This window comes from Chionomys nivalis, chromosome 25 (genome assembly GCF_950005125.1).
Source record: "Chionomys nivalis chromosome 25, mChiNiv1.1, whole genome shotgun sequence".
NCBI lineage: Eukaryota > Metazoa > Chordata > Mammalia > Rodentia > Cricetidae > Chionomys > Chionomys nivalis.
This window is the reverse complement of record NC_080110.1, coordinates 34,785,069-34,803,922: the sequence shown is the minus strand read 5'-3', so window position 1 is coordinate 34,803,922 and position 18,854 is coordinate 34,785,069. Positions and strand designations below refer to the sequence as shown.

The following is an 18,854-nucleotide window of genomic DNA, read 5'->3' as shown; positions in this document are numbered from 1 at the left end:
ATCTGTTTTCCTCTGTGTGACAACTTCCTCCTCAGAAACAGTGTCACAGTTAAATCTGGAGTTGCCAGGAAAAATAAGACACCATGGCTGGGACTCTGTCTCATCCCTTGGGATGCTCCAAATGACAGCAGCTCTGACATACAAGCGTGATAATAGGTCGCAGAGGGGATTCACCAAAAAGAAGATACTACGGCTAACAGTGTTCATACTGACTCCCCATTGGCTGCAGGGAAACACGGGTGGGTTCGGTAGAAGCGAATGCCAAATAATTGACAAGGAACACATGAAAAACACATTTTTATCCTCAAGGCTGTGGATAAAAATGAGTGGTGGGGGAGAGGTAACTCCTGCGGGATTAGAAACATGATTATCATTATCATTATTAGTGCGTTTGTATGTGTGCATGTGTATGCATGTGTGCATTGCACGTTCGGGGTGTGTATGCCATGTCTATAAGTCAATGTATGGGGGCCAGAAGAGGACGCTGACTGTCTTCCTGTATTTTCTGCCTTGAGACAGGGTCCTTGCTGAACTGGGAGCTCACTCTGTTGGCGAGGCTGGCCAGATGGTTGTCTCCATCCGCCTGTGCTGGAGTTACACACCTGTGTTACCATGCTCTGATTTCACGATGTGGGCGCTGGGGATTTGAACTCAGGTCTGCATCCCTGTGCAGCGGCACTCTTACTCTGAGCCATCAAAAGTCCTTTCTGTGAGATTTACACATATTGGCTCTCGGTTGTTCTGTCCTTAGGACAGTCTTTGGAAAGAACCTGGAAGGCCCTTTGGTAGTCTCCGGCTCCAAATGCACTCTATGAGCTTGCTTGGGCAAACTGTCACCCCAGTCATGGAGGCTGGAGGTCCAAGGTCAAATGTGGGCTTCCAGGTTAGCTCCCCTCAAGCTTGGGAGGGCAGGATCTGTCTCAGGGCATTCTTGTTGGCTTCTCTTTGAGTCCCTGGGCTCCAGTTCTCCCTTTTCACAGGGATCTCGGCCACGCTGGACTAGGGCCCACCCCAATGATCAGCCTTTAATTTGATGGCATCTTTAAAACTCTTTTCTTTACATGAGGTCTCATTCTGAACAACCCGTTGCTGGAACATATCCTATTTTCTCTGACGGCATGAGGCCTTGAACTGTGTTTTAGATGGAGACCTCCACACCCAAGGGGAATTGACCCATCTCTTTGCCACGGTGGTCTCCCCATTCAGATACTTCACAGGCACACCATCTGTATTTCTGTTACACCGCTGTATCGTTTCCCAAGGATTTAAAACCATTTAAAAGGATCCATACACACATGCGCACACACAGAGATTGGGTTTATGCCGAGGCTATGGAAACTATGTCAGTACAGGCCGTAGGTGGCCAGGGTAGAGAGCAGAGGCAGCATCCTGCCCTGGCCTTCCTTCTCTCCTCTTCCCTGAACAGTGGAACCGATCCCCGTGAAACTGTCTGAGCTGGATAGGTATTACAGAGCTGAAAAGCACGTTGCCTTTGTTGCCTCTACCTGGTCTTAGTTGAGGGGTGGTGGTTGTTCCAGAACCATCACAGACAGGGCCCCATTGATCCTCTATTGGCCAGCATCTGAGGTTGTATTTATAAACACTGGGGCCACTTGATTATTTTTTTTTAAATTATTCTTGGGGACGGAGAGATAGCCCAGGGGTCAAGAGTGCTGCCTGCTCTTTGAGAGGTCCTGAGTTCAATTCCCAGCACCTACATGGGGGCTCACAGCCACCTCTAATGTGATATGATGCCCTCTTCTGGCATGCAGGATAATATTGTGTATGTGATAAATAAATCTTTAAACAACATAAAAATTCAGTCTCAGCCGGGCGGTGGTGGCGCATGCCTTTAATCCCAGCACTCGGGAGGCAGGGGCAGGCAGATCTCTGTGAGTTCGAGGCCAGCCTGGTCTACAAGAGCTAGTTCCAGGACAGGAACCAAAAAGCTATGGAGAAACCCTGTCTCGAAAAAAAAAAATTCAGTCTCAGCAGTGATAAGAGCTTAGCCCAAGGATGGCAACAGCATTGTTGCCCAGAGCAGCAGCCTGTGACAGCTCCGCCCAGCCCCTCTGAGCTCTGCCATCCCCCAGGGCTGTGTGCCTGTATTCATCTTCTAGAAACTCTCCTCATCTCCCCCGTGGGTTCTTGTGAATTTGTGTCCTCCCTTCTGGGAGCTAAAACTTATTCGAAACAACCACAATGTATGTGTGTTTTCAGTGGAAGACTGTTCTCAGTTTTGTCTGCAAGACACCGTCGCATAAGAGCCAGATGGCAGCTGTCATTTACCGAGGCTGTCACTGTCAGCTCCGTATTGGAAAGCTGCAGGCCAGCTGGAGATGCTGCAGGCTGGTGACAAAAGCCACAGAGAAGACAGAGATCTGAAGCAAAGATAGAACTAGGTAGGTTACCTGCTCCAATTCTTAGATCAAGTTTGAAAAGAAACCGAAGATTCCCATGGAGGGCTCAGTCATGGGTTTATACAACTTGGGGTTTTGTTGCAGTCATTGATAATGTGAGTGGAAAAAAACCACTTTTTTGGTGTGTGTGTGTGTGTGTGTGGAGAGAGAGAGAGAGAGAGAGAGAGAGAGAGAGAGAGATATTTTATCATGAAGGAAGGATTTACAATGGAAATATCTTTACGTGTCATTAAAGTTGTTTCAGCTTGCCTAAAATCTTGCTCGCTATGGTTGAACATACCTTGTCTAAGGTAAATGTCTTTGTAAGTTCATGAAATTCTCCTTAGCAAGCTGCTGGTCGGAGATTTGAAGCAGTGCCACGGAATTCCACGTGGGGATCTTAGCGCGGCTAACATCCAGGCCACTGCTCCACGCGGGGATCTTAGCGCAGCTAACACCCAGGCCGCTGCTCCACGCGGGGATCTTAGCGCAGCTAACACCCAGGCCGCTGCTCCTCTTCCCCTCAGGTGGGCAGACACCCTCCCAGCGTCTCAGACAGTCTGGCTGCTTTGTTCTACTAGAACAAGGTCCTGACGGCACAAAAGTGAAGGCTCCATTTTCCATACCAAACACTGGGACAAAGGTGTGAAAACGACAGCGTTCTTAAAGCCAGCACAATGAGAGGCAGCGCCATTCTACTTCCAAGAAGCTCTCATTTTCCACCACTAAAAAGTTTGTGTGTGTGTGTATGTGTGTATGTTGTGTGTGTTCATATCTGTGAGTGAAGGTGCGCATGCGCCATGACACGTGTAGCGGTCAGATGACTACTTTGGGTGCCCATCTCCACTTTCTGCCTTGTTTGAGATGTCCTGGTCACTACGACATATGCCCAACTAGTTGGCTCATGAGTTTCCAGAGATTCTCCCCTTCCCATGTCCTCCCTTGAGTAGGAACACTGTGCTACCGTGTCTAGTCTTTTGTGGGTTGTGGGGACTCGAACCCCGGTCCTCACACTTGGACAGCAAATGTTTACCCATGGCGTCATCTCCCAACCCCTCAATGCCCTCTTTCTTCAGGAGCGCACGGTATGAGGGATGCTAAGCAAGGAAGGGGGGTTATACTCCAGGAGGAATTATACCAGCGGCTAGCTTTGAAAATGACCCCAGGCAAATATTCTTAAGATGGAAATGAGGGAAATGACGTCACAGGTTGGTGTAGGTGGGAAAGGGTTTTGAAATGTTTATACTACATAGTTCTCATTCTGTGAATATCAGATAACCTGTATATCAGATATTTAAATTATGATTCATAACAGCAGTAACACTACAGTTATAAAGTAGCAATGAAATAATTTTATAGTTGGGGGTCACCACACCATGAACTGTATTAAAGGGCTGTAGCATTAGGAAGTTTGAGAACCACTGGTCTCCAGTGAGGATTCCAGGGGATGTGGCCAAGGGACTGAAAACTTAAGAAGTAAACAGTTAAATGACAGGGGCTTCCATCCGATACAATGTAACTCATCCCTTTCCAAGCCTTTCCTGTCAGCCAAGGACATTTTTTTAACAAAATTCTCTTGCTTCTTGCTTGCTTCTCATTAGGGTGGACATTGTAAAAATAAAAAATAACAGTGGAAATGAGGAGAGAGGGCAGTGAGAACTCAGAAACCAGGAAGTGCTGAGGCTGAGGTGAGGGCACATGAAGGCCCTTCCCGAGGTTGTCCTGCGGTAGTGTGGCCTCACTGTGGCCCCAATGTGCCAGGTCTTCCAAGGTTTTGGGATACTGATGACTCTATGCAAAACTTCCTGTCTTTGTTTTATCTCTTCCTGACTGCATCTCATCTGTATTCCAGGCTGGTCTTGCATTCACAGTCAATCTCCTGCCTCAGCCTCCCAAGCGCTGGATCACAGGTGTGCTGTCATCATGCTCAACACAACTTCCAGTTTTTAAATGAAAGCAACTGAGTTTTTAAAATGAAGTGGTGTAGAGCAAAGACAATTTGTCCCTGGGCCATAAAGGGTCTCCACAGGTTAGTCTAAAAATTCCCTTCCTAGGGTTACCTCATGTGGCAAAGGTCCACACTATTTAACTGCACAGTCTCCACAATCAACGTTCTTCAGGAGTGATCTTGTCACAGGAATTCACAACTCTATGCGGTTAGCTAAAGTTTCCCACCAAGGTCTGGGCTTACCATCTGCACAGACAAGCGAATCACTGTATGTTCTGTTCCCTGTAGGTTTTGGATTGGATATCCACTTGCCGGTTTTACCTCCCTTCTCTTATCAGAGGAAGACAGAGGCAAATTCCTTATTTAGGGTAAAGAGGGAGCCACAAGGGTTCTCCAAATCAGCGAGGTTGTTCCCAGGAAAACCACTTCCTCTCTTTGCCTCTCCTGGTAATCAAGGCTGACCAGGATAGAATCATCTCCATCCCTCACACCGGGAAAACCACCTGGAACGTCACACCTGCTCCACAACGTTCAGGGGTGAAAGGGGCAAAGGACACAACTCCTCAACGTGTTTTCTATGATGTCAGCTCCATCACCAACTCACCCTGAGGGAGAACCAAACTGCTTGATAATGCCAGGCCTCTGTGTCTACCGAAGAAATCCTCTCCTCCCTCCGTACCACTGGAAATCGGAACCAAGAACCCAGTCCAGTCATTCCTTATGGGGACGCCCACTTCCTCACAGTGCCCAGCAAACCAGAGACTGCCGTGCTGGCCGCCCTCGCTTTCCCGTTCTTTGGCTCTGGAGCCTTTAAAGGGTGGCAGTGGAAAGAAGCCACCTGCCTCTTCTAGCACGTGAGGCTGCGCGTCTCTTCCCCATGCCTAATGCGGTCTATATTAAGGGTCACAGGCTCAAACTGTGTAGCAGCCAGACGCAGAATTGGGGGTTGAATGAGAGGACAAAGTGGAATGAGGCGCCCCACTTCTCTTTTGGCCAGATTTTCTGATTTTTTCTTTTCTTTTCTGAGACAGGGCTTCTCTCTGTAACCTTGGCTATCCTGGAACTTGCTCTACCGACCAGGCTGGCCTTGAACTCAGAGATCCACTTGTCTCTGCCTCTGGAGTGTTGGGATAAAAGGCATGCACCATCACTGCCTGGCTGATTTGTTTTTTTTTTTTTAAACAACTGAAAACTTCAAAGCCAAATAAAACAAGCCTGTAGCCTGCCAGCTTCTACTCTGTGTATAAATAATACGGATTTTCCTGGGGTTTAGAAAGTATTTTCCAAGTAAAAGAGCAGGAAGATATGAAAACAAAACACAAAACAGGACAAAATAAAACAAATCACTGAAAGTTCCCAGATGTAAACAGTGGATCCACTAGGAGCCAGCACCTTGTAGTAGGCTAGTGAGTGTCTCAGTACCTAGCTAAGCTGTAGCCTTCCAGGACAGTAATGGGGTCTTTTATGAAGCCTCATTTATGAACTAACTACACCAGAGGTTCTCGTCTTCCTAACACTGCAACCCTTTAAAACAGTTCCTCATGTTGTGGTGACCCCTAACCATAAAATTATTTTCATTGCTACTTCATACCTGTAATTTTGCTGCTGTTATGAATCATAACATAAATGTTTGTGTTTTCAGATGGCCATAGGTGACCGTCGTGAAAGGGCCAGTTGAATCCGGGGGGGGGTCGTGACCCACCTGTTGATGGATAACCACTGTTTTACTAGAAATAACTCAGGTTGCATCTTGAGTAAGGGCTGGTTTGGTTTCTCTAGTAAGAATGGAAGCCAAACAAACAAACAAACAAACAAACAAAAAAACCAACAACCAAACCAAACCAAAATATTCAACAGTAAGTTTTGATCAAATTGCAATTGTGTAGAGACACATTGTTCTTTAAATTTTGTTTTGAAGTATATGTGGGTCGGTGTCTGTCTGTCTGTCCAGGGCACCCACAACAGACCACTGGGTCCCTGGAGTTGCAGGCAGTGATAATCCACCCAGCATGGGTACCAGAATGAACTGGGATTCCCTGGAAGAGCAATGAGAGCTCCTAACAGCTCAGTCATCTCTCCAGCCCGCAATCATCCTAGTGAGATGAAAGCTGAGCAGGATACTTAAGGGAACTGTGAGAATCTGCTTTATTATTTATTTTTCCAATTTTAACTATTTATTTACTTATCATTTATCTGTTTGTGTGCTTATTTATTTTGGTGAGTATACATGCAAGGATGTGTGCAGGTGCCCATGGAGGCGCCAGAAGAAGGTGCTGGATTCTCGAGCTGGCATTACTGGCACTTGTGACCCCCTCTCCCATGTGGGTGCTGGGATCTGAACTCTGGTTCCCATGGCAGCACAAGAAATCCTCTATCACCACTTTGCAAACTGCCCTGCCCCTTATTCTTTGGGTTTCTCCCTTTCTTTCTTTTTTAACACAGGGCTAACAAATCCCAGGCTGGCCTCAAACTCAATATGAAGCCCAAGGAAGACCTTGAACTTCTGATCCTCTTGCCTCTGTCTCCTGAATGCTGGGGTCACCCCACATCATCCGTCTGGCACTGGAGAGTGATGTGCAAGCAAACACTCCACCAGGGAGCTACAACCCTGCTCCAGTGATAGACTTTGTTGGTCTGAGTTTGTTCTTTATAGCACATTCTACATTCCAGAAGTTATCTGTTTCTGGATAACTTCTATCGGGGCTGTCAATCACAGGACAGCATCAAGTCTGGCCAATTAGAGAGTTCCATTTCCTGGATGCAATGGTTGGCCCAGACTTAAGCCCAGCCATTGAAGAGCTAATCTTCCATCACTGGATGAGGACGCTGCTGAGGACATGGCAAGCAGTAGGATCCTGGAGCTCTGGAGCTATGCCCTAAACCTTACCAGCACCCCATATCACAAACCCAATAATGTCAGAGGCCAATTCTGGGTTCCTATAAATCACCATTGAGAGTCTTGAATAACAAAAAACATCTGTGCTTCCTGTCTTTACATTAGGAGAGCCTGATACAGTCGACGGAAAAATGAGCATCTGAATTGTGCAATTGTGTTCCAGCCTCATGATATAATAACAATTCACATTTTATAGTCTATGCTTTTAAATATGTCAGCAAATTATCATTTTCGATCCCACTATTTCAGAAGTGTATTTTTTGCACTTATTACAACCAAAAATTTAGGAACTGTGGAAAGACATAAGCAGGGGGTGGGAGGATTTCTAATTTTAGAAAATAAGATCAAATTAACTTGCATTTTACACATGACTGTATTTTTGGACATATGCAATGAGGTAGATAATTCAGGGAGCTGTTCTCAAGATGAAGTATAGCTTAAGAAGACGAACTAAGTTTACAGCCACATGAAGCCAACTCTGGCAAAGTGTTTATTTACAGAGACATCAGAAGCCTTGCATTGATCCTCTGTGAAGAGACTGTGGGAACCCTGATAGTGAAGGCACAGTGAGGAGACCTTCAGAATGACAGTGATGCTGAGGCCGTGTGAGAATGTCTTCCAGCTTAGGTGTTAGCTCAGATCCCAGTGGGTCAGAGAGCACGCTCATCTCCTCCCAGGGAGCACCTCATCTCCTCCCAGGGAGCACCCTCACCTCCTCCCAGGGATCATGCTAACCTCCCAGAAAGCACACTCACCTCTTTTTCCCAGGGAGCACCCTCACCTCTTTCTCCCAGGGAGCATGCTCACCTCCTCCCAGGGAGCACCCTCACCTCTTTCTCCCAGGGAGCATGCTCACCTCCTCCCAGGGAGCACCCTCATCTCCTCCCAGGGAGCACCCTCACGTTCCCCCAGGGAGCATGCTCACCTCCTCCCAGAGAGCACCCTCACCTCCTCCCAGGGAACACCCTCACCTCTTCCTCCCAGGGAGCACCCTCACCTCTTCCTCCTGGGGAGCACACTCACCTCCTCATTCTCGATCTTGAGTGTGGCCAGTCGGGACTGGAGCTGCTGGTTCCGGAGCATGAGCTCTGCCTGGACTGGCTGCTGCGCGCTGACCTGACATACCTGACGCAGAAGCAGGAAGCAGTTATGACAGGCACCAGCAGCAGCCTCAAAAGCATGGGTATCATCTGTTGGGTGTAGGTGTGAACATGTGTCTGTGTATGCATGTGCTTGCTTGTTTGTGTGTACATGGAGGCCAGCAGTAAACTTTGGGGTGTCTTCATCTATTGCTTTCCAGGGTGTTTGAGACGGTCTCTCAAAACCTAGAGCATAAACATGTCAGCTAGGCTGACCGGCTGGCCGGGAAGCCCCTTGGACCTATCTAGACGTCCACCCACCCTGTTTCACCCTTGGCCTTGGGGTTACAGGTCTGTGAGGCCTGACTTTTTTTTTTTTTTTTTTTTTTTTTTTTTTTTTTGGTTTTTTGAGACAGGGTTTCTCTGTGGTTTTGGAGCCTGTCCTGGAACTAGCTCTTGTAGACCAGGCTGGTCTCAAACTCACAGAGATCCGCCTGTCTCTGCCTCCCGAGTGCTGGGATTAAAGGCGTGCGCCACCACCACCCGGCAAGGCCTGACTTTTTATCTGGGTTCTGGGGATGGCTGCCCATCGAGCCCACAGGTCTCATACTTAAACGCCACATACAGGAGTCGTAGGAACACTCTTATTCCAACTTTTCCAGTCAGAACGTTACTTTATTGGGACAGATTATTTATTATTACGTAGCCTGGGCTGGCCTTAAACTTAAAATCTTTCCATTTCTGCTTCCTGGGTGCTGGGACTGGCATACACTACCATCCCTTTCAACAGCCACCGTAAAGCGCCGCTTTTGAATAGTCTTAGACATGGGTAGTGAACAGCTATGGTCTGACAGTCTAGGGGAAGGCAATGGTGCAGAAGCTCTGCCCTGAGAGCAGCAGGGCCTGAGACCGAGCACCAATGCTGGCAGCTAACAGACTCCTAATGACCACAGGGCAGAGGGCAGAGGGTGGTCCAGGTGGACTGCATGGGCAGAAAGGAGGGTCCGAGAGTCACAGAGCTTGTTGGCTAGGCGTGGGCTCTGCAGCCAGGAAGCTGTGCCTGTATGCCGCCCTGCCTTCTACCTGTGCGATTTCAATTTCCTGCTCTACAAGAAGGGACGACGAGACTCCTAATCCTGGGCTGCTGCCAGACTGAAGAGATACAATGTATACGGATACAGAACGTTCCCAAAAGTGCCTTTTCCCCTAAAGTATCTTTCAATCATGGCTACTAGCCAGCATCGGTTAAATCATATGACTCACCACAGACGTCACAAGGTAAATTATCTTTGGTATTGGAAGGAGATATTTTGGCCAAGATTTCAATGATGGATTTGGTCAAAATGAAAGCATCATTAAGATTGTGCATGAAATAAACACTTCCTTTTCATCCTCCTGGCCACAGAAATTGTCCTGGCTGATGAAGGATCCTTCTCATGGGGCAACAGAACATTAGAGGTTACTGCTCCCTAGCAGAGATGGCCATAAGAAAGGGAACAGGCCCGCCCTGTTAACAGTAAAGAAACTCTTCTGACTGAAGCCTGTCTGTGCCTTTTACCATCCCATGTTAGTATAGCCACAGTGGAAAACAAAAACAGCAACTATTTGACTTTGGAAAGACAGTGATGGGTAGGATACTTAGCTTGTTGACATGTGTGTGTTTGATACCTGTGTGTTGACACATGTATGTGTGATACTGGGTGTGCTGACACAGACCTGTGATCTCAGCGCTCTAAAGGCTGAGGCAGGAGGATGACGAGTTCAAGGCAAGATACTGCCTTAATAACAAATGAAAATCTCATATTGGTAGGAGAACTGCACCTATAGAAAAGGCTGCAGATTTCAGAGGTCCGTGAATTTGGGGATACTAACACAGCCTTTAGCAGCCGAGTGTCCCTAATCTGAAAATCCTCAATGCAAAATGTTCCAAACCCTGAAGCTTTGGAGCAGACTTGTATCATCTTTTTCGAATTTTGGGATTAAGGATGTTTGATCTGGACTCATCATTTTTTATCAAGCAATTTACTAAATAAAAATAAAACTTATTAGAAACACAGTAGGTACAGACATATTTATATTTATCTATATCTATTTACCTATTCATAGATCTATAATATATCAATTATCTATATATAATCAAGCAATCTCTCTACTTATCTATTACTTATCTCTCTATCTATCACTGATAATATGCTCTATAAGATTTTCCCCTGGTTTCTTCTTTTCATCTGTTCATAGATAATGTATGTTGTTTTAATTTATGATCAGTTAAAATGGCTTTCTTTCTTTGTTTCTTTCTTCTTTTTTTTTTTTAAATCAGGATAGAAGCTTACATTCATAAACAGAATGCATGGCAGAGGCTGGAGAGATGGCTCAGTGACTGAAGCCTATGCCGCTCTAGCCTATGCCGCTCTAGCGGAGGACCCATGTTCGGTTCCCAGCACCCACAGCTCTTGGTAACTTCAGCTCTAAGGGATCTGATGTCCTCTTCTTACTTCTGTGGGCGTTGCCTTCAGGTGTACACTACACACACACACGCATATATACACACACATGCATACACACAAACATACACACACATACCACACATGCAAGCACACATACATATGTACACATGCACGCATGCACACGCGTGCACACACACACAACTACATCTTAAAACCCTTTCAAGGCAGCTCAGTGAGGTAGCTTATATACAGCCTCAGCAGCTGGGAGATGGAGGATCAAGAGTTCAGGGCTAGCCAAGGCTACAGTGTGAGTCTGAGGCCATCCGGCCTATATGAGGCGCTGTCTCAAAAGGAGAATATGTGACATAATAAGTGACAAAGAGACAACTGGCTCTTACAAAACAGTCGGTTACTGACCTCATCACCCATATGAGGCTGAAACTCAAACTTCATTGGTGGACAGAAGGCAGCAGGGTACATCTCCATGAATCTCTGCTTGTCGCTCCTTGGCTCTAAATTGTCAACAGCATTTTCGATAATGTCCAAGCCTTCGTGTCTGGAGGTTTCAAGGTTGTACTCTGCCGAGAGGTACGTTCTGAGGGCTCTGTTCAGACTTGCATGGTAGCCAAGATCACAGCACTTGAGAATACACAAGAACACAGATAGAAATGTTAGTTCAAAACCAATTAAAGGCCCAGATGTGTGGCCTATGAGCATGAGACTCAGAAGATCATGACATTGCATTAGACACAGGTTTCTTGGCTATGACATCAAATGCCCATGAGCAACCAAAGAAAAATTAATCTCAATTACATTCATCATTCATACCTTTCAAGATTTAAAAGACACTATAAAATTGGAGGGACAAACCAGAGTGAGAAAGATGTTTGTAAAGGAACGTGAGTCTAAATATATAAAGAGCTCCCGCAACTCAACAATTCAAATTGTCCAAGCAGAAGAAAGGTGGGGTCTCTGAATAGAGACCAGGAAGATGGAAGAGAAATGGTCAAAAGGATATCAGAAGATGCTGGCGATCACTGGTTAGGGGGAAACAGAGAAAAAGATAGTTAGAGGAGGCTGGTGATGGCTTGCAATTATTAGCACTTGTTGCTCTCCCAAAGGGCCTGGGTTTGATTTGGGGCACACAAGTGGTGGCTCACAACTGTTTGTTAACTCCAGTCCAGGGGATCTGATACCCTCTTCTGGCCTCTGTGGGTACTGCATACACATGGTATACAGACATACATCAGGGCAAAACCACCCACATACATAAAACAAAAATGAGGAGCTAACTCATACACATCAGCATGGAGATTCAGAATGGTAGATGCCAGCATGTGCTGGAATAAACAGGAACCCTAACACTGTTTGCGGGAGAGGGAAGTTGTAAGTCTCTTTGTTAACAGTTTCTCAAAAGGTTAAACACACTGCTATTCCAAGACTCTGGACTGGGGAGGTGGCTCGGTGGGTAGCTACATTTGTCCGCGTAAGTATAGGGACCCGACTTCACACCCCGGCACATGTGAAAACCAGAGAGTGGCCGTGCACACCTGTGACCCTTGCACTATGAGTGTGTAGAGACAGAACACTTGCAAGGGTCAGCTAGCTCTGCATTCTGCAGAGACCCTGGGTCAAAGGAATTGGGTGGAGAGTGACAGGTAAGGTCTCCCTATGACTTCTACATGCACATACAATATACACGTATGCACATACACATGCTTGCATGCCCACACACATGCTCATAACTCAGAAATTTCTCCCAAGGTACAGATGCCAGAAAAATGAAAATCACTTGCGCCTGAGTATTTACAGCAGCTTTAATACAACAACTAGAAACAATGTAAATGTCTACTACTCAGTGAAGAGATTATTGATTGTCATATAGCCATACCCTCGAGTAGTATTTAGCCATGGAAAGGAACGATATTAAAAAAAAAAGCTACAAAAAGAAAAAAGAAAGGAACAAAATATAAATCCATGTTACAACATGGATGAACTTTAAAAATCTTATGCTCCCTAAGTGACGTTAGTCACAAAGAACTATGCACCGTATGAACTCATTTATATGCAGTGAAGGACAGAGACAGCTAGAGACAGAAGATACACTGGCGGCTGCCCAGTGCTGGGGGCGACTGCTGAGGGGTGCAGGAAGTCTTTAGGTGGTAATAAAAATGTTCTAGAATTCATTGTAGTGATGGGTCCACAGCTCTCTGAATGTGCTAAATGCCAGCAGTAGGCCATGCGTGAGCGGAGTGGCATGTGCGTTACACATAATAAAGCTTTCAAAACTGTAATGGCAGAAGCCGAGACTGAAAGAAACAATGAAGAATAGAACCCAAGTTTCATTCACTCAGTGCTGGGACTGATACAGCAATTTATTCAAATCCTTCTAGGAGACAAAAAAATGCTAAGTGAGACTCCAGATTTGCATATTTTATTGACGACTTGAGACTAATCAGCATTATAGAAGGGAACAGGCTTGAGTCTGTCAAAACATTCAGAAATGCTTTCCCTTAAATCCCCGCAGAAAATTCTTAAATAAGCAATGGTTGCTAATGTCCTTTTATTACAGGCAGAACATATTCCTTGGAACTAAAGAGTGTTGAGAGGGCTGGAGAGGTGGTTCAGTGGTTAGGAGCATCTACTGTTTGCACAGAGGATTGGGGTTCAAGTCCCAGCATCTATGTGGGTGGTTCGCATCCGCCTAGAACTTCAGCTCCCGGTGAATTCCGCGCCCCAGGCCTCCACGGCACCTGCACGCACACGCACACTCCACACAGATGCAGAAACATAATTAAAAATAAAAGTCATTTATTTTAAGGAAAGAGCTTTGAGGTACCCCCGCCCCTGAGTCTTTACTACCTTTATTCTGTACCGTTGTTCAACCTTCATGCATCTTAAGCAAATGTGATTGAAAAGAAGTATGGAAGACTGGAAGTGAGCCAGCAGTTACTGACAACAGAATGTGTTACATTAAAAAAAAAAAAAAAAAAAAAAAAGGATAAATTCCTTAAAGAAGAAACACACAGTTTTAAATAGACAAAACCAGGTCATCTCCATGTTGCTCTAATGAAGTCAATCAACTCAGCTTGATTCAGTTCAAATCATTAATCGGCCATGTGCCAGGGACTATGCTGGGCTCCAGGCACATTGAGGCCGGGACACAGAGAAACAGTTCCATCCTCAAGGAACCGGAACGGAAGCTGTTCATTAGTTTGCTGCTAAGATAGCAGGATGGGAGCATACGGGAAGCAGCCTGGCATAGGCAGCAGCTCCTCCAGGCTACGGAGATCAACCAGCCTGCGCAAAGGGACATACTGAATTACATGCACTTAGAAACACCAAATGCCAGGCTGGAGGCAGAGCTCAGTGGCGGGTGCTTGTGTAGCACACCCAAGGCCCTAGGTGCATTTCCCAGGGACTGCAACCCAATCTTGTCCCTTCACTTTCAATTTCCATATTGTTAAAACGGGGGCTTTAAGACAAAGTTACTGTGACATCCTGTTACTCAAAATGTGGTCAGCAGTAATAGCTTCACAAGGGGCTTGTTAGAAGTGCAGAATATTGGGCCTGCGACATGACTCAGCAGGTATGGGGGCTTGCTGCCAAGCCTGAAGATCTAAGTTTGATCCCCCGGACCCTCACACGGGGCAAGGATAGAACCGACTTCCACGGGCTAGTCTCTGACCTCCACATGCTTGCTATGGCCTGTGCGCCCACACACATCCCTATAAAATCACATAGAAAACATACTTAGAAATCCTTTAAAAATGCAGGCTATCTGGTCCCGCCCCTGACCTATTTATTTGGAATCTGAAATTTAAGAAGGCTGCATAGTTGAATGATTAAAACACTGGTGACACTCCCCACCCCCCAGCACTCCAGTGACAGGGTCATGTGACTCTGCCCTTTGGGGGGGGGGTGCTGCTTCCCCAACCTGACGAGAGGATTTGATTAAATATGCCTTACAAAATCAGAAACGGCTATGATATCACAATGGCAAACACCACAATTGTGAAACGTAGCAGTTGGTCCACCATCACTGTCTCCAGTGAAATCAGCTGCACCCAAAGACAGAGAGAAGGATTCATTTGGGTTTATTTGGAAATTCTAGTCTCAAATGGATAAAGGCTTCTTTCATTCCTTTTGCTTCTCTCGATCCACAATGGCTCCCTACAGTTTTGCGTACATCAAAGGGATTGAAAAATCATTCTATCTTTCAATAACATCTTGTTTTATAAAGACACGGGTTTGTAAAGGAAATGGGCCTCATTTCTCTAACAGGAACTAGCGCCTAAAGAGTCCACGATTCAAAAAGAAGACAGATTCTTCTACCTGATTATAAGGAAGCAAGAAGACCTGCTGTTTTACTTTATAAGTATTGATCTGGATGGGAGAGTTAATAAAACAAGCGGGAAGAGAAGGAAGCAATGGAGAACGGCTTTTTATTCCTTACACAACCTGCATTCCTTAAAACAAGGGGAAGGATGAGTGACGGAAGGAAAAGGGGAAAGAAGGAAGGGAGAAGAAAAGGAGGGATGGAAGGATGGAGGAGGTAGAAGGTAGGCTGTGGGAAGGAAGGGGGAGGGAGAAAAAGAAAGAGGGGAAATAAGAGGGAGGGGGCCAAAAGATTTCTAACCCCAACTGACCTGGTGTTTTGAAGAACACCTATTAAGTTTCTGTTATTCCCCGACTCGACCAGTTCACTGCACGAAATGACTAAAGTACCCCGTGTGTTTCCTATCTCCAGTGTAGCCATGTAGATTCTGTCCGTGTGAGACCTGGTTTCACCATGGCTTCCTAAGGAGCTGGTGGAGCGGCCATGAGGCTTAGCTGCCGTGAGGCACTTCTGGCTTGCCTTCCTACATCCAGGAGGCTTTTGATGGACAGTCATCTTCTCGAACCCCCATAGTGCTCATCCGTGGAAAGTCACTTAGTTGGCATGATTTTATTATGCCTGTTATGTAGTATTTCCGAATTCTAGGTTTCTCAAGCATCTTGAACATAGAAAAAAAAAAGAAACAGAGAGAAAAAAAAAAGCTCTTTGAGGTCCCCTGAGAGCAAGCCCAGCCATAGAAGTCTCCTTTTTTCTAGACTAGAACTTGAAATAACATTGGATATATTAGGGCTGAAGATATTTGGTTAAAGAAGGTCTCAAGTAATTCTGTGGGGCTCATGAAATATTAATGAGATCTGAAAGGCGTCTGTACAAAGAGCTTGTGGTAGTCCAAGCACATTTAATGATGGAAACACACAGGAAACCAATAAACTATTTCATTCAAACAAATCACTGTTATTCTGGCAGATGAAGAAAGAACTCTAGATAGGTACATAAAATTGTGAACCAAAAATTGAGAGAAGGAAAGACTGTTAGACTCAAAAGTGTGCATTAAAAGGAAAAAAAAATCCCAATAACTGCCAAGGTGAAGCCTCCTAGGTGTTAGTCCAATAAAAGCAGGGTGCCTTCCTCAGCCCAAAGACTTGCCACCAATATCAGATGGAAGATGAGAGAGACCTAAACACTAAGGACAGTGACAAGTGCAATCACTTTGTTTTGTCCCAAACACTGAGAGCCAGCTGAAGCTTCCAGGGTGATATTATACCAGGTGTGAAGTGTACCCCAGCTCCTCAGAAAGCCTGTCCCTCCCTTCCTCTCTGTACCCACTTAGCACAGACTCCATGAAACCAGGAGCCCAGAATGGAAAGAAGCCTGACATTCCCATGTCCCCAAGTCAGAGCCAATGACATCTGCAGGGCATTCTTGGAGAACAAAGGGAATGACATCAAGCTCCAACCTGGTGACTCCGGCAGCCATGGGTCTTGAGCAGGGAACAAGGCTTCCCTGTTTTCTGCAGAAGGGCCTCCCTCCTTCACTCCTGTGCTCCCCTCCCTCACTCCTGTACTCCCCTCCCTCATTCCTCTGCTCCCCTCCCTCACTCCCGTGCTCCCCTCCCTCCCATGCTCCCCTCACTCACTCCTGCATTCCCCTCCCCTCCCTCCACTCCTGCACTCCCCTCCCCGACTCCCTTCACACTTTACTCCCCTCCCTCCACTCCTCCCCTCCCCTCCCCCACTTCTGCACTCCCCTCCCTCACTCCTGTACTCCCCTCCCCCACTCCCCTCCCCCACTCCTGCACTCCCCTCCCTGCACTCCTGTATTCTGGCTTCTGCCTGAGAGACACCAGTGGTCATTTTCACCTGATTCATTCCTACCTCTGGCTTTCATTTCTAAGGAAGCACAGTTAACTTTATTAAGATTCCCTACAGACCGACATGTGAGCGCTGTGGTAGGGAAAGAGAGAAGAGCAGCAATCCACACCCTAGGGTGGGCGCAGGCTCCCCAGGAGAGCTGCTGACCGCAGGTGTGACAGGTGCCTTTGACTGTCACCTCTGCCATGGATATTGGATAAAGACTTTTCCTACGCTTTATTTTGAGTCTTTTTGATAAGTAGGCCAAGCCAAGGACACCAGGATTCTAAAAAAAGCAGTTTTCATCTACCCACGAGTGGCTTTGAGAGGACTGGAAGGAGGTGAGTCCAGGGCTCCTGTATTACTCGTCAGGTGAAGAGGGCGGCCTGCCTCGGGGTGGCTGCCTCCTGCACTCCGCTATTTTCTTCTCTAACTGTTTATTACTCTAACCCAGAAACCATAAATAGATTTTTGTGAGAAATAAGCATAGCATCAAGTCAGATACCCGAATTCCCACAAGCACATTTTACACACCCATTTTCATGTCGGGGTTTCTGAGCATCCACAGAAAGCTGGCTATTCAATTCCTGTTGCTACTTTACCAACTATAGCTAAACACTTAATAAAAGGCAAGTTTGGAGTTTTCCCCTGAGCAAGGAGAAGGTCCCAACCAAGGATACATCTCTGTAACAGGAATGGATACAAAGCAGGAAGCAGGATCAATATTGTCGCTGATAGGTCTGGCTAATGAACAGCTTCATAATCATCCGTTACCTGATGCTCTCCCATTCGCCAGGCTCATTTTCTCAGGGAAAAAACAACACCTTTGTAACTAATGCAGACGAAGTCAAGAGAAAGGAGAGAGATCAAACACGGCAAGCTCAGAGAAGTACTGCCAGTCAGGGGAGCAGCATGAATCTGGAGGGAAGGTTGATGGCCTTTTATTTAGGGCGTGAATGTGTGATACGCTCAAGAGGGGGACTCAGCCTTGTAAAGTTCTGCAGCAAAGCACAAAGGCCCCAAAAAGGAAGTGCACATGGTTCCGTGGAACAGATGGGCGAGCACAGCTGAGGCATAGTAAGTAGAGGCAGTATGTAGACGGAACTGGGGGACAGGATGGGAGGCACGCGGGTGCCAACTCATAATGGGTAACTGTGAATATTTGGCTCTTGTTCTAAGGATATAGGAGGCTTGGAGAATTTCGAATATGACAGCCATGTCTGATTTCTGATATTTAGTACTCTGGGAAGAGAAGAGAGATTTAGAAGACATGAGGCGGGTTGTGGGGTACATTTCTGGAAGGTACAGGAAGCAATGAAGACAGGTGATGCAAGTCTCTGCCTAGGAGGCCAAGAGTGTCATAAGAAGTGGTACCAAGGGTTGGGACCTTCAGGAGGAAGAGTTGATGGGATTTGCTGATGCATGGTATGGGAGGAATCAGGAAACTGGGTGTCAGCCTGTGGGCCCGGGTGGAAAGTGGTAGCCTTTCTTGGGGCATGAAAAATTGGTAAGAAGAGAGTTGTCTGTATAGAGAATGATGTAGGAGGGTCATCTGTCTATGTGTTACTTTCATTGGTTAATAAAGAAACTGCCTTGGCCTTTGATAGGCCAGCCCTTAGGTGGGTGGAGTAGACAGAACTGAATTCTGGAAGGAAGAAGGCAGTGAGGTCAGATGCCATGGAGCCAGCCGCCGGGTCAGACATGCTGAATCTTTCCCGGTAAGCCACCACCTCATGGTACTACACAGATTACTAAATATGGGTTAAAGCAAGATATGAGAATTAGCCAGTAAGAGGCTAGAGCTAATGGGCCAGGCAGTGTTTAAATGAATACAATTTGTGTATTGTTATTTCAGGGCATAAGCTAGCCAGGCGGGCCGGGAGCTGGGTGGCAGGA

At 46.3% G+C, this 18,854-nt stretch overlaps 1 protein-coding gene across 2 annotated transcripts in view; it reads right to left on the bottom strand.

Moving 5' to 3' along the window:
- Positions 1-18,854, bottom strand: part of Srgap1 (SLIT-ROBO Rho GTPase activating protein 1) — a 284,359-nt gene that overhangs the window by 65,707 nt on the left and 199,798 nt on the right. For both annotated transcript variants that reach the window (XM_057757527.1, XM_057757524.1), the window contains exons 7-8: positions 11,187-11,408; positions 8,267-8,368 (exon numbers count right to left, since the gene is read on the bottom strand). In XM_057757527.1, the coding sequence (XP_057613510.1) occupies positions 8,267-8,368; positions 11,187-11,408 (324 nt within the window). The remainder of the gene's footprint in view (positions 1-8,266; positions 8,369-11,186; positions 11,409-18,854) is intronic.